This window comes from Capricornis sumatraensis, chromosome 2 (genome assembly GCF_032405125.1).
Source record: "Capricornis sumatraensis isolate serow.1 chromosome 2, serow.2, whole genome shotgun sequence".
NCBI classification, from domain to species: domain Eukaryota; kingdom Metazoa; phylum Chordata; class Mammalia; order Artiodactyla; family Bovidae; genus Capricornis; species Capricornis sumatraensis.
In genome coordinates, this window is record NC_091070.1 from 85,274,154 (window position 1) to 85,290,257 (window position 16,104).

At 48.5% G+C, this 16,104-nt stretch overlaps 1 protein-coding gene across 1 annotated transcript in view; it reads right to left on the bottom strand.

The window, feature by feature from the left end:
- Nucleotides 1-9,973, bottom strand: part of CORO2B (coronin 2B) — a 70,326-nt gene extending 60,353 nt beyond the window's left edge. Inside the window, exon 1 of the mRNA XM_068964468.1 lies at nucleotides 9,773-9,973. Coding sequence (XP_068820569.1) covers nucleotides 9,773-9,973 — 201 coding nt within the window. The remainder of the gene's footprint in view (nucleotides 1-9,772) is intronic.
- Nucleotides 9,974-16,104: the final 6,131 nt, after the last annotated feature.

The following is a 16,104-nucleotide window of genomic DNA, read 5'->3' on the forward strand; positions in this document are numbered from 1 at the left end:
CTTACTGTACGGGCAGGCTGTCACAGGCTTTGAGATGCAAATTGCACCAAGCAGAAGAACAAAGAACAATTGGAGAAAGATCTGAAAAATGGATTCGGAAAAGGTTCTCTTAATTCCTCAGGAGAGGGGAGACCTCTCCACAGAAGGGAGCGGGAAATGAAGATTTGGAGCCTTTTTATGGGAGAGAGAAGGATTGAGAAGCCCAGGGCTGACAATGGGGAGTGATGGGGAGGGAGTGTTATACAAATCATGCAAGCCGAGGCTCTGGGTGAGCAAAGAAAGTCTGCTTTGATTACAGTCCTCAGCACTGAGCTGGGCACTTTCCCCTCCTTCTTTTAATATCAGGCATCGCACATGTTACATACTTTGACTCATGGAGCTAACCTGTCTGCCAACATTCAGGTTTGATTCCAGAGCAGTTGGGTTGGGCAATACTGCTCTAAGGGCTTGAAGGGGAGGCTGCAGCCCTCTTCAGCCAGGGCAGCCCCTACAGGGCACCACACGGTCCTTGGCGCATGGAGGTGAGGGGCTCCCAGACCAGCAAAGAGAAAACCCCAGCCAGGAGACGTGGCATGGTGCTTCTGGGACCGAGCCGCAGGTCACACCCATGCCCACTTGCTGAGCGCCTTCTGTGTGCAGGCCCTGTACACATCAGACACCTCCCTGCCTCAGGGGCTCTCAGCCTAATCAAGGTGGGGAGCTGGACTGCAAACTCCGTGCAGGTGGAGATTGGTCTTATTTACAGTGGCGTCCCCAGTTCTAGAACTGTGACTGAAACAACAGGGGCTCAGTAATCATTTATAAGATGGACGGGTGAGTAAGCGGGTTGGCGGGTGGGTGGGTGAGTGTATAGGTGAATGGATGAATGAATGAAGAGACAGGTGGCTAGATGGATGGATGAGTGGATGCATGGATGGACAGATGGACAGACTAACCATGTAGAAAAGAAGGAAGCATATAGACAGTACTCCAAGCAATGGACACAAAATGCCTCGGATGGGTCCTGGGAGGGGGAAAGCTTCATGGAGCTGGCCTCATTGGAACTGGTCCTTGAGAGATGAGAAGGAACAGTTCTTATGCTCTGCACAGTGCCTACCAGCACACAAATGAGGACATATTTGCATAAAAGAGGGGAACGGAATGTGAGAGCTAAATTGAACTCTAGGGATCATGTGGCCCAACCCCATCACTCTGCAGAAAGGAAAACTAGGGCACAGAAAGGTAAAGTGACTCACCTAAGGTCACTCAGCAGCTAAGTGGCATGGCAGAGACTCAAGTGAGGTCTGTTTGCTTCTAGAGTCTGATCTCTTAGCCCTGTCCTATGCCGCTCTCTCACTCCAGGGCTCTGCTCCTCTCACTGAGATGCCTTGTGGATTTGTGCTGCTTTTTCTGCCCCAGTCCACCTCCACCAGCCATCCCTGCAGGGCTGGGGAGACCCGGAGCAACTGTCCAGCCTTGGTTAGACCTCCACCCTTGAGTAGCAGAGCCAGGAGAAGAAGCAAGAGGAGGCCACATTGACGGGGCTGGGGGAGGACAATGCAGCACCCCACCCCAAGATCCAGGGGGAAATGTTCCACCACCAGATTGCCAAGACTGAGCAGACATGAAGAGGGAAAGCGGAGGCCACAGGCTTACACAGGAGATAGGAGTGACCCCTACCTGGAGATCAAATGCATCCCAACCCCAGAATTCAGTTATGTGCATTATACACAGCTAAATCTGAACATAAATGAACCAGGGATTCCAGTTTCTGGAGAATGCAATTAATGTCCATCATTTTGAACCGCCAGCAGGATGAACAGTTAGGATGAACCTGTTCAACAGGGGCTTCCCTGCTGGTCCAGTGTTTAAGAATCTGCCTGCCAATGCAGGAGACCCGGGTTCGATCGTTGGTCTGGGAAGCAAGATCCCACATGCCATGGGGCAACTAAGCTTGCGCACCACAGTTACTGAGCCCAAGCTCAAGAGCCCGTGAGCTGCAAGCACTGAACCTATGTGCCGCAACTACTGAAGCCCACGTGCCCTGGAGCCCATGCTCCACAACAAGAGAAGCCACTGCAATGAGAAGTCTGCACACTGCAACTAGAGTCGCTCCCACTTGCCACAACTAGAGAAAGCCTGGGCGGAGCCATGAAAACTCAGCACAGCCAAAAATAAATACATACATACATAAAAATAGCTCCCTCCCTGAACCATGGAGTTGGTTCCTCAAGCAAGACATAGGGAGGACTCTCTCAGAGACCTCCAACCCACTGGTCCACCAATGAGATGCCCCTTGGACGTATCAGAGACAAGGCCTGATGCTACTTGGGTCTCAGTGCCAGGCATGGGGCTGGGTGCCCAGTGCCCGCCCCGTGACTGAAGGAGTGGTGCTCTCCTGTGTGGTCCTCTGCTCCGGGATGCCTCCCCCCACCTCTCCTTGGTGACCGAGATTGTTACTTCTGTCCTTCAGAGACAAAGCTTCCCTACCTTCTAGCAAATACCTGTTCTCATGGCTTCCAGAAAAGATGGACACATGAGGTGTCAGAATATCACAGGAGTTTACAAAGTACTGGCTGAATTAATGCTCCATGTTGAATTAATTCATAATGTTCATTCACTAACTCACAATTCATTAATTCATAATGTTCAATTAATGTCCAACTCTACTTGGAGGTGTGGAGATGTTCAAATGATGGTGATAATAATACAAGGCACCTCTAGACACATGGCTCTTCCGAGTCCTCTTACAGAGGTGGGCCGGCATGTGGCCAGGGGAGCCCTGGTTTTAAATTCGGCCACTCGTGTGCTGTACAAGTCTCCAAGGAGTCTCTTGACTTCTCCAAGGCTCTGTTTCGTCATCTGGAAAATGGGATGAACAACTGTACTTTCATCCTGGGGTTGGAGATGAGATTCGAAAAGAGCTGGTATGTGAGACCCCCAAAAGCTCCCCAAAGCTGAGGACTGCTGGTTGTAAGGGGAACCCAGACCCCTGATGTCCAGGCCAGGTTTCCTCCCTTCCTGCCATGTACCACATGGGTAGCAGGTAGCTGGCTAATGCTTAGCCATGCCAGGCCCGGCTTCCAGCTTCAGCCTGGATGTGGAGGCGGCAGGTGGGCAGCCCTGGCGGAGTGTGGCAGGAGAGGGGTGGTGTACCTGGGGAGGCCCGAGCGGTTAATCAGGCCTCTGGGCACCGTGCTTGCTCTCTGGAATATTCATAAGGCCCCTCCAGCTGTGCCAGGCAATCAGGGTGCTGATTGCTCCCCCATCTGCAGCTTAACATTCCACTCCAGAGAGGACAGAGCTGGCGGCTGAATGTTAACCAGGGGAAAATCCAGCCTTCACAACAGCCGCCTGAACACAAGCCTGGGAAAGACAAATCCACCCCTTTCAGATCTGCCAGCTCGGCCAGAACTTACCCGTCCACCAGCGTCATGGGCAGTGGAAAGAGTTTCAGATTCAGAGATAAGTGGGCTGGTTTCCAGTCTGGTTCTGCAGCCTCAGTTTCCCCAACTGTAAAATGGGGATGGTTCTACCAAACCCCTTAAATTCAACATTCAAAGAACTAAGATCAGGGCATCCAGTCCCATCACTTCATGGCAAATAGATGGGGAAAAATGGAAACAGTGACAGACTTTATTTTGGGGGGCTCCAAAATCAGATGGTGACTGCAGCCATGAAATTAAAATATGCTTTCTCCTTGGAAGAAAAGCTATGACAAACCTAGATAGTGTATTAAAAAGCAGAGGTATTACTTTGCTGACAAAGGTCTGTCTAGTCAAAGTTATGGTTTTTCCAGTAGTCATGTATGGATGTGAGAGTTGGACCATAAAGAAAGCTGAGCGCCGAAGAATTGATGCTTTCGAATTGCGGTGTTGGAGAAGACTCTTGAGAGTCCCTTGGACTGCAAGGAGATCAAATCAGTCAATCCTAAAGGAAATCAGTCCTGAATATTCATTACAAGGACTGATGCTGAAGCTGAACCTTCAGTACTTTGGCCACTTGATGTGAAGAGCTGACTCACTGGAAAAGACCTTGATGCTGGGAAAGATTGAGGGTAGGAGGAGATGGGGGAGACAGAGGGTGAGATGGTTAGATAGCCATCACTGACTCTACTGATATGAGTTTGAGCAATAGGGAGATAGTGAAGGATAGGGAAGCCTGGCCCGCTGCAGTCCACGGGGTCGAAAAGAGTTGGACACGACTGAGCCACTGAACAATAACTACCACCTGACTCCCAAGAGGGCTGATTAAGACAGAGTTTGTTGGACTGGAGTGCTAAACAAAGGCAAGCCTTCATTGTTTGTTATTGTTGCATACTTCCTCCCCTGGGGGAAAGCTTGTCATCACAAATATTGAGATCTCAGCAAGCTGGCTTGGGGGGAAACTGAGGAAGGAAGAGAAGCTTCTGGAAGAGTCGGCCTCAGGCTTGGCCTCAGGGCAGGTGCCAATCTTGTTATTCTCATCTGCCCCAAACCTCTCAGAGAAGCAAGAAAGGAATGGGAAGGGCATGTGACAGTAGATGGCCAAAAACTCAGAAAAGAACTCCAGAAGCAGACAGCAGCTTTTTGCATGCTCAGGAAAATAGTCTTGGAGCCACGCAGGGCAGGGACAAGAGTGTGCCGCTGTGAGTTCACAGCGCATGAGTAACGTCCAAGCAACGACCAGAACTCGCCAAGAAACGGCCGGAACTTTGCCTGTGTTTCTGTTGAGTAATACAGGAAACTGTTTTCAGAGAGATTTCTATCTAAACCAAGAAAATTAAAAACTGGAGCTAAAATAATAGAATCTTCTTCCTAGAAAACTGCCCAGTGAGGAACAGTTCATCTCTCCTACTGGCAGATCAGGAGGGGGCTCTGAACTGGGCATTATTGCTACTGCTGTTTGTTAGCCCTGTCCTCCCCACTCCCCCGAGACCAGCCAGCCCACAGCGGTGGGCTCCGCCCTGACCACAGGGGCAGGAGACTGACAGCTTTGACCCAGGCAGCTGGGGAAAGGCAGGCCCCTCTCTGGGCTCAGGACTCTGTTCCATAGTCTCAGACATCAGGGTCCTGCCTTGGACTAAACCAACTGCTCAGCCCCAGGACCTGCCTTGCCCCCACCCGTCAGCCCCTCACCCTCACTCAGGGTACTTCCTGCTAGCATTCACTACAGCCAGCTCAGAAGCACGTGTTACTTTGGGGGAAAACGCTGGGCAAAATACATAAAAGGAGGGCTGACCTGAGTCCCTACTCTGGGCTGTTTGTCTTCTGAAACCTCTTTACATCAACCAATTGTTTGTATTTCTTTTTTCCCCCCTAAAGTATGAAACATTGTGCTCATCTAAGATAAATTCAGTAGACACAGTTAAGGAAAAAGAAAAAAATGAAGAGAGCACTCATGATGCCAATATTCACAAATAACCACTTTTAAACCCATAAGCGTATATAGAAAGTGAAGTTGCTCAGTTGTGTCTGACTCTTTGCAACCTCATGGACTGTAGCCTGCCAGCCTCCTCCGTCCATGGGATACTCCAGTATTCTTCCCTGGAGTATGGGCAAGATCTTGCCTGGGATCTTCCCGACCCAGGAATCGAACCCAGATCTCCCGCATTGCAGGCAGGCTCTTTACCGTCTGAGCCACCAGAGAAGTTTAAAAAAGTGAAAGTAGCTCAGTTGTGTCCAACTCTTTGCAACCCCATGGACTGTAGCCCGCCAGGCTCCACTGTCCACGGAATTCTTCAGCCCAGAATACTGGAGTGGATAGCCATTCTCTTCTCCAGGAGATCTTCCCAACCTGGAGAGCGAACCCAGGTCTCTGCATTTCAGGCGGATTCTTGAGAAGTGCATATATTTTCCCAGTCTTTTCCAAAAAGGTGAATGGCTACATAGATATCATTTAATGGGATTAATTAGATTTTACCTTTTTTTTCCCAGCTAACAGTAGGTGATAAAATTTTCTTATTAAATATTCCACTGCATTGGTGGTTCTTGAAGTGTGGTCTGGGGACCCCTGGGGATTCCCAAGACTTTTTCAGGGAGTCTGCTGGGTTAAAACTATTTTCATAATAATAGGAGACATTATTTGCCTTTTTACTCTTGTTCTCTCAGTTAAGTATACAGTGAAGTTTTCCGGAGTCGTATGATGTTTGATATCTCAGCAGGCTGAATGTAGAAGCAGATATTCAAATTCAGCCATCTTTTATTAAGCCAGATTAATTTAAAGAGATTTGCAAAAATGTAGAACAATGTAATTCTCAATTTTTAAAAAAATATAATAATTTTTCATAAAATACAGTTTTCTGTAAGGATGTGAAATGGGTTTATTATTAGGCAAATAACAAATGCATATTTTTGAAATTCCTACATTTTTATTTTGAATATGCTATATATTTTTTTTTAATTTTATTTTTGGCTGTACTGGGTCTCCGCTGCTGCGGGCTTCCTCTAGCTACGGTGAGCAGGGGCTACTCTCTAGCTGTGGCTGCAGGCTTCTCACTGCAGCGGCTTCTCTTGTGACGGAGCACAGGCTCTAGGTATTCGGGCTTCCGTCGCTGCGGCCATGGGTCCAGTAGCTGCAGCTCACAGGCTCTAGGGCACAGGCTCAATAGTCGTGGCACACGGGCTTAATTGCTCTGAGACATGTGGGATCTTCCTGGACCAGGGATCAAACCCAAGTCTCCTGCATTGGCAGGTGGATTTTTTCTCATCAGGGAAGTCCCCTGAATATGCTAAATGTTAACAGGTACATAGCTATATAAGCAAAAGCTCTTTGGGGTCCTCAATAATGTTTAAGAGCATAAAGTGATTCTGAGGCTAAACTTTTGGGAACAACTACTCTACATCAGCACCTTTGGTGACTGTATAGCACCCCTCTGTGTGGATGGCCCCGAATTCGTTCACGCATTTCTTTATTGATGGATCTGCAGGTTGCTTCCAATTTTCGCTGTTATAAAAGTGCCACAGAAATCCTTGGGTCCCTGGGACTTCTCTGGCAGTCCAGTGGTTAAGACTCTGTGCTTCCACAGTAGGGGGCAGGGGTTCGATTCCTGGTGGGAGAACTAAGATCTCACATACTACATGCCATGTGCAGTGTGGCCCCAAACCCCACTACCACCAATAGAAAGCAGATGGCAACCCACTCAAGTATTCTTGCTCCCATAGACAGATGTAGCCTGGCGGGCTACAGTCCACTAAAGAAACAAAAAGACACCACCACCAAACAAACAAAAAACCCCAACACCACTCGCCTTCAAAAAGCAGATCGAGTACCTATATAGACTGAAAACTTCCAAAATGAAAGAAAACAAGAGAAACCAGCTGGAAGTCTGAGCCATCACTGTTAGTCTATTATTAAATTAAGCAAAAGGTATCACAGGATATGAACAGATGAAGTTGAAAGGCTATGTGTACACTGAACATACATGCATGTGTACAGATACATATGTTTCCAAAGACAGAAACTTATGCTCTATAAAGAGCTCTTTTCCCCCTTGCTGTCCATGAAGTGTTTACAGAAACGGACCATATTCTAGGGCAGAGTTACAGACAATATGAAAGTCTTTGGTACCGTTACAAAAATGGAGAGGAGTTTAGAAACTTGTAAGCAATTTGAGAGAGAAATTTCATTTCTCTAGAAAATAATTTTAAAAAATGATACTTGCAAAAAAATAAGTACAAAAATGCCATAAACTTTAAAATATATATATGCCTGAGAGTATTTCTGTAGAATACATTCCTAGAAGTGGAATCACTGGGCCAATGGACACATCTTTAAATGTCACTAGATATTGCCAAGTTACCTCTGTTTACACCTCACCAAGAGTAATATGTTAGTCCATCAAATACTCAGAGCATATTTGAGTGCCTGCCCTCACATCTTTGGCAACACCAAAGATTATGACTCTTTTAAATCTTTTTCTACTTAGTAGGCTAAAAGATATATTCTATCTTCTATAAATTGCTTATTCATAGCCTTTGTCCATTTTCTATTGGGTCCTCTTATTGATTTTTCTTAATTCTTTATATATATATATCCTGGATGTGCAACTTTTGTCTGTTATATATAGCAAATATTGTACTCAATTATGTTGCCTGCCTTTTAATTTTGCTTACATATCTCACTAGACTACAAAAATTACCTTTAAAAATACTGTTATAAATTTATTCTAATCTACTAATCATTTCCTTTATGGTTTTATGGATTCTTAACTAGCTTAGGAAGCCTTTCCCTGTTTTATGATTTTAAAAATACTCTCCATTTCCCTCTAATACCCTTACAGCTTTTCACTTTCTTTTTTAATGTTTAGATTTTCAATCCACCTGGAATTAATTTTTGTTTTATTACGGTGTGAGGCATTGACTGTTGACCTTTGCAAACCATGTAGTGGAGTATGGCAGGGTGTCAGCAATGGACTTGAGCCCCAGTAAGAACCAGCCCATGTGTTTCTAGCGACCTGCAAGCCTGCCTACTGCAGCTGGAGGTGAGCTGGTCCCTGCGGGGACAAATATTTGAGCCCATCTGGCTCAGGAGCAGAGACAAGCTACATTTCAGAATTCTTCCTAATGGGATAGAGCTGCTGTGAGCATCTGCAAAGTCAACAGGGAGAGCTGATAACACTTCCAAGAAAGAACCAGAACATCTTTACCAGGTTGCTTGGTTCTCAAAGAGCTTTCTGCCCATCACCCTCTCAATGCCAACATCACTATGGAAGTGGAAGGGGATTTAAGGGGTCCACTTTACCGCTACAGGAAAATAAGGTACAGAGAGGTTAAGTGACACACCCAAGGTCACACTCCTGGTAAGTGACAGAGACCAGCCAGAACCTAGACGTCCTGCCCGCAAGCCCACACAGCTCCTCAGCCGGCTCCCTGAGCCAGGCTCTGTGTCACCGTCACTGGCTTCCCTCTTCTGTGGAAGGGAGGGTCTGGCCTAAGGCTTTCCCAAATCTGAGCCCCCACCACTGTGGGCAGGTGAGACTGGAAAAACCCATCCTCCACCACCAGCTGACAGCGGCTTTCTGGCCCCAAGGATTTCTTGGGCACGTACCTCCTCCATTCCCCAAGTGTCTGGCTTGGCGGAGGACGGGAGAGGAGATGAGTCAGGCCGGGGAGGGAGAGCTCAGCCATAAACAAGCGGGACTGACAGCGAGCGCTTTCCCCGAAGCATGTGACCTCCCACGGGCCTCCGGGGACTCCGTCTGAATGGCAGAGCTTCAGAATTTCATGATTGAGGCTCTGCAGATTGAATTTGCCAGATTCACGAAGGCAGCCACAGAAGAGAAGAAGCTTTTAGAGAGGAGGTGGGGGATGAGAGAGAAGGTAAATTATTCCTAGTCCCTCAGTGAAGAGCTTGAAATGTTGTTTTTAATGGGTGTGTCATTTTTGCAGATGCCTGCCCGATGTGGCTATGCTGGATCTTTAGTGTCTCCAGCTCCAGAACGAAAGGACACACAGGAAAGACAATCGTAGAGCCAGATCTGGCCTGGAGATCAGATGATCCAATCTCTCAGGGTCAGTGGGAAGCCCGGGAACCCCAAAGCAAGTGACTTGTCCAGGCTGGGGGTTCTGGGAACAGATCTCAGTCCGCCTAGAGAAACGTGTCCTCTCCTGGATGTTCCTCAGGTCCCCCAGCTGCACCTGTTCCGGTGATTCCTGGGGAGAACTTTGGGGAAGGTGCAGCCACTGGACACATGATGAAAAAGTAAAAGGTGGGGGGGCAGGGAGCCATAGGGCAACGGGCCCACGGATGACCAAGCGGGGTTTCTCTCTGCCCTGGGGCAGCAGCCAGGCCGAAGGAGGTGTAGGGGGCCTACCTGTTCCAGGGGGATGACGAGGAAGGAGCCGCCCCCCGCACTCTCGGTGACGATGGCCAGGAAGCGGGCGTTGACGGCACAGAAATGGTTATCATGCACATTCTTGGTGATGGGGATGCCGTCAAAGCAGTGCTCCCGGTTGGCCACCTTCCCATAGACGTTCCGGAACTTGGAGCTGCGGTACTGCGGACGCCAGGACATCTGTAAGAGGCCGGGAGAGACACGGGTCAGGCCAGACTGTCCCTGAGGAGCTGAGCTGGGCACAGGCGTGAGGGAAGCGGCTCTCGAGAATTTAGGAGGTGAGGAAAGCCCGGTGCCTGCCCTCAGGAGGCAGAAGGGAAGGGACCTCCAAGAATCAGACGCCTGGCCCTGTGCAAGAGGACTTACTCTTTGAATAAATTCCCGCAAGAGCAAAGACTGGCACCAGGGCGCTCACCCATTTCTTCGTTCAGTACACCCGCCCACACCACCTTTCAGAAAGGATGGAGGAGCCTTTCACTTCCAAGGCATGTGCCATGTGATAGAGCCGACCATCCATCCAAAACATGTCTGGGCTGCCTCTTGCGTGTCAGAAACTGTGCTTAATTTAGTACGGGACGTGCAGACAGAGGAGGCTGGGTGTTCACAGAGACACAGAACACTTCTGATGATGAGGGGTGGGGGAAGAAGGCGGCCCCTCTATGTGCAACAAGGCAAATGACCCTCCTCTGATTGTCTCTAGGGCTCCTAACCCACAAGTACACCCCAGAATCTCAGTCCTATACATCATCATCAGGCCCAGAGAGGTTAAGTGACTTGTCCAAAGCCACACAGCTAATGAGTAGGGCCAGAGACACAAGTCTCCTGACTGGAAATCTGAGACTCTGCTATGCCAGATTACTCTTTGGAGCAAGGTTTCTCCATGCGTGACCCACAGGTCACTTGTATTAAAAATCTTCTGGGATGGGGGAGGTTTCTAAGCCTCCCATATCATTTGTTAGAAATGCTGATTCTTGGGTCCCAATCCAGACTTACTTACTGAATCCAATATATTGGGAATGGGGCCCAGACATAGGTATTTTAATCCAGCTTTCCTGCGCCAGTGAGACAGAAGCGCACTGAAGTTTGAGAGCCCTTGTTCTAGAGAATGGAATGGCACCCCTCCTCACCCTTCCTGCCCACCACCCACAAGACAGAATCCAACTGACCAACCAGCTGGCCCCTACTGCATGCATGTCCCGTGCTAGGCACTGCAGAGAGCACAGATATGCACGGACAGACGCGCAGGTGAAGGACAGGAGGGGCAGCCCGACCATGCAGTTCAGCTTTGCTGTAGGATGGCGCCTCCTATGGGAAACCCTACGAACGGGCGCCATGGCAGGTGGAGCCCAGAGGGGTGCTATCCTGGCAGACAGGCATCCAAGCTCAAAGCACCCAGCTGGGGTCTGGCATTCAGTAGGAGCTCAATAAGGGTCTTACAAATGTGAACATGCGGGCTTCTCTGGTGGCTCAGTGGTAAAGAATCCGCCTGCCAGTGCAGGAGACATGGGTTCGATCTCTAGTCCAGGAAGATCCCACATGCTGCAGAGCAACCAGCCCAGGAAGCCGCAGCTCCTGAAGTCTGCACACTCTAGAGCCCGTGCCCAGCAACAGGAGAAGCCGCTGCAAAGAGAAGCCTGTGCACCGCAGTGAAGAGCGGGCCCTGCTCGCCGCAGCTAGAGAAAAGCCTGCACAGCTACGAAGACCCAGCACAGCCAAACACAAATGTTTAAAACTGCAAAAAAAAAAAAAAATGTGAACATGCTTCTGACCCGACTCTGCCTTTATTTGCCATCATCCACCCCCTGCTCTTCCTGTCCCGTCTCCCGATATGCCTTGAGTCTCCCAACCCATCTCTGAACAGAAATTTCTTCAGATGAAATTCCCAAGGGGATGGAAGGCAAAAGGAAATAACCGCCACAGAATCAGGAAACCAACCCTGGAAGTTTGCCTGAAAACAGAACTTTGCATTGGATTTAAATAAAACCAGGAGCTCAGACACAAAGGCCTCTTTATTGAAGGAAGAAGTTCAGATCCAGCGAGGAGAATCCCAGGGATTCTTCAGGCAAAGCCTCTTCCTGCCAGCTCTCTGTCCTGCCTTCCCTCAGGCCACTGCCCTCCCCTCCACTCCACCCCACTTCCCAGCCTCTGCCTACACTGTACCCTTCCCACCTGCCTTCTCCTCTCTCTGCTAAGTTCTGCCCACGACCGTTCATGGCAAAGTCCTGCGGCAGAGCCAAGAGCACTTCTGGCTGTGTGATCTTAGGCAAGCCCCTTCTGACCAGATCCTCAACAGGATTACATCAGTGACGCCCTGACTGCAGTCCCAGGTGGTCACTCATGTTCCTTTACATGAGATGAAGTTTTTAATTTTACTAGCATGGTGTTTATTTTTATTTATTTATTTTTTGCAGGTGTTTTTAACGTGGGCCACTTTATTTATTTATTTATTTTTATTTTACTTTATTTTGCTTTACAATACTGTATTGGTTTTGCCATACATTGACATGACTCCGCCACGGGTGTACATGAGTTCCCAATCCTGAACCCCCCTCCCACCGCCCACCCCATATCATCTCTCTGGATCATCCCCGTGCATCAGCCCCAAGCATCCTGTATCCTGTATCGAACATAGACTGGCGATTCGTTTCTTACATGATAGTATACATGTTTCAGTGCCATTCTCCCAAATCATCCCACCCTCTCCCTCTCCCTCAGAGTCCAAAAGTCCATTCTATACATCTGTGTCTCTTTTGCTGTCTCGCATACAGGGTTATCATTACCATCTTTCTAAATTCCATATATATGTGTTAGTATACTGTATTGGTGTTTTTCTTTCTGGCTTACTTCACTCTGTATAATCGGCTCCAGTTTCATCCACCTCATTAGAACTGATTCAAATAAAAAAGTTTTTTTATTGAATTTGTTATAATATTGCTTTTGTTTTATGTTTTGTTTTTTTGGCTGCTAGGCAGGTGGCATCTTAGCTCCCCAACCAGGGATCGAACCCATACCCTCTGCACTGGAAGGCAAAGGCTTAACCACTGGACTGCCGGGGAAGTCCCTCATGTGTTTATTTTAATTTGTATTAGAAAAAACATGTAACTTAAATCCACGATTTCATAGATATTAGTGCTAAGAAAGCTATGTTTGAGAATAATGAATTAACTCAAAGAAAAATACAGTATGAAAAATATAGTATGGGTGGTACATGGTCCTGGCAGAAATTTCGTCTGATATTGAATACTGGCAATCACTCTGTCTCTTTCAGGTAGAACATTCTAGATTCCACAGTCCTCCCAAAGAGAAAGGAGCCTGCTCATTCCAATCTCCTGTTTCTTATAGGTGCAGATCTGGTCCGGAAGGCCTTTGCCCTTTTCTCTGCCCTGCCCAACCTTCAAGGCCTGACTTGAATCTCACTACCCTTCCAAAAGTCCAGCAGAGAGAATCTCTGTTGGGATCAGCCCCAGCCTGCATCCAGGGAAAAGCAGAGAGCATCTTGCAGCAAGCCTGGCCCTGCTTCTCCCCCATCAGTTGGTAGACTGGGGCTGATCTCTCCTCAGGACCTCTGGAAGGATTAGGGGAAGGAGGCCAGGGGGCCCTTATCACTGCACCTGTACCTTCACCCGACATGAAGCCACAGCAAGCATGCCTGGCAGAGTGCTGGACTGGGAGTCTGCATTTCTGGATCCCTACTAGCCTCGGAAAAACAATTTGCCTCCTTGAGATGTTCTAAAACAAGAACCATAGTTTCTGACGTTCTGTGGTTACTTTAAGAATCAAAATGAGATATGTAGATACAAGATCCCATCCAAGATAAGATCGCACCACTGCTCCTGTGGGCCCAGTCGACTGAGAGGTGTCTGGAAAGCATCAGACACAGACCCTGAGTTCAAATATCTTAGGAGCCTTTGGAGGAGATGAAACCAATGCTTGAAAAGTAGTGAGAGGCCAGGGAAGCAGAGGGCACTGGGGTAGGCTTCATGGAGGTGGGGGCATCTGCCAGCATGGGACACTGAGAGAGCCCAAGGCACTGTCCACAGTCCCCCGAGAGGTGCGAATTACGACGTCCTTGTGGTACGGAGTGGGAAACAGACCCAGCCCAAGTCGGACGCACACGATTCACTGGGACCTGCTCTGACTCTGCAGACCTGATTATGTTTTTTCCAACTTCTTATCATAAAAAACTTCAGAACACAGAAATAGTTGAGAGCATGGTACAGTAATCACCCACCACCTAGGTTCATGCGCATCAGCATTTGTCACAGTCCTTCTTCTCTCTGTGTGCCTGTCTTCCTTATTTTTTTTTCAGTTTTGTGGAATTAGCTGAAACGAAGCTGCCAGCATCATGACTCCTGTCCCCTTATTACATCAGCCTGCATTTCCTACAAAGGAGGACAGTTTCCTGCATAAGCATATCATCATTACCATATCTAAGAAAATTAACAACTCCTCAGTACCATCTAACACCCAGCCAATATTCAAAATTCTTCAAAATACCTTTTACAGGGACTTCCCCAGTGGTCCAGGGGTTAAAACTCCATGCTCACATTGCAGGAGGCAAGAGTTTGACCCCTGGTCAGGGAACTAAGATCCCACATGCCATGCTGTATGGCCTTAAAAACCAAAGAAATGCCTTTTACAGCTATTCCATATTTTGAACCGGGATTGGGAACTGTGTTGTTCCCACGTATTTCATTTGGTTGTGATCTCTCTTTTGCCTCCTTGAAATCTAGAACACTCCCATTACTTTTTTTTTTTAATTTAAAGTGACACTGACTTTTTAAACACACCAAGTCAGTTGTCTTACAAAAAGTCCTCGTGAGGGACTTTCCCGGTGGTCCAGTGGTTTGGACTTCACCTTCTGGCACAGGGAATGCAGGTTTCATCTCTGGGCAAGCAGATCCCAGATGCCTTGGGGCTAAAACACCAAACCATAAATCAGAAGCAAAGTTGCAACAAATTCAGTAAAGACTTTAAAACACAGAAGAAGAAAAAGAAGAAAAAGTCCTAGTGATTTGTCTCCTGTTGCTTTGTGGTCTCTTCAAAGCCATTCTTGGATTCCCTATAAAGCTGAGGAGTCAAACGTAAAGCTTTGATACAATTCACTTTAAAGATGCCCCTGTTATTAATCTCTGGCTTGGCTGAGGGCGAGCATATAGAGGAAGGGACAGAGGCAACTCGGGGGCACGCACCTGGCTGAGCTGGTGGCAGTGAGGGCGGCTGGCTAGCGCCAAGCTGTTCTGGAGGGTAGGGAACAGACAGCTGGAGGACCTGGGAGGCTGGCTCAGGCACTGGCAGACGCTGCGGGGCCAAAGCGGAGCATCTGGAGGCCCCAGAGGTCTGACCGCTCCGCCCGCGCTGACTTCATTCTGAGGTCAGATGCAGGGGTGTGCAGGCAGGCAACAGCAAAGCCTCCTCCCGCCGCTGCAGAGAGAGGAGGCCATGCTGAGGCTGGCACTGCAGGAGACACCCAGACCTCAAAGGGAAATCAGCGTGGCAGCCAAGAGGTCCCCTAAGAATCTAGCCCTTTGCGCTTTGCTCCTAGCCCTCAAGCTCAGCCCAGATCCTGGTGGATTCCCCAAAGCTAGTTCCAGTGAGGACAGGGCATACACAGTCTCTCTGAATATCCCAGGAGCAATCAGCACAAGACCGAGATACACTGGAGCTCCCTAAAAGGAAGGATTTTCTTAATGGTGAGAGCGCCTGAAATGGAAAAAGAAGGTATCATGACAGGTAATGAGCCTCCCATCTCTGGGAGGATTTAAGGTTCAGGTAGATGACCTCTGGTTAAGGGCAATGTGGAAGGGAGATGGGACTAGATGGCCTTCCAGCGCCTCTCAAATAGACCTTGTGTTGCATGAGAGAAGGGGGCTGGGGTCAGAGAGTCCCAGGTCAGAGGCCACTCTGGCCAGTGACCTTCCTTCTCTGTAACACAGGGATTTCAGTGTCTCCCCAGCTGGGTTGCTGTGACACAGAATGACAATGGTTCTTGTGCCATTTGGCATCTCCCCCTAGGCCTCCTCACATTGCTGATCAGTGCACAGTCACTTATTTTAAGGTATGAATATTTTCTCTCTCCCAGTACTAGACTGTAGGTTATGTGATCATCCTACTCCTTCTGGGCCCTGCAGAGCCCCTCCACCCCAGGCCTGGCCCTCGACTTCTGCTTAGCAGGAGTCTTCTGGTGACCCTGGTTGAATAATCTCTTGGTACGGCGGGAAGGCAAGGGCCAAGTGCAGGCACACTTGCCCGGTTCCTTGGATGCAATGGGATGAACCTCACTCCAGGGCTGTAACTTCAGTTTACTGAGA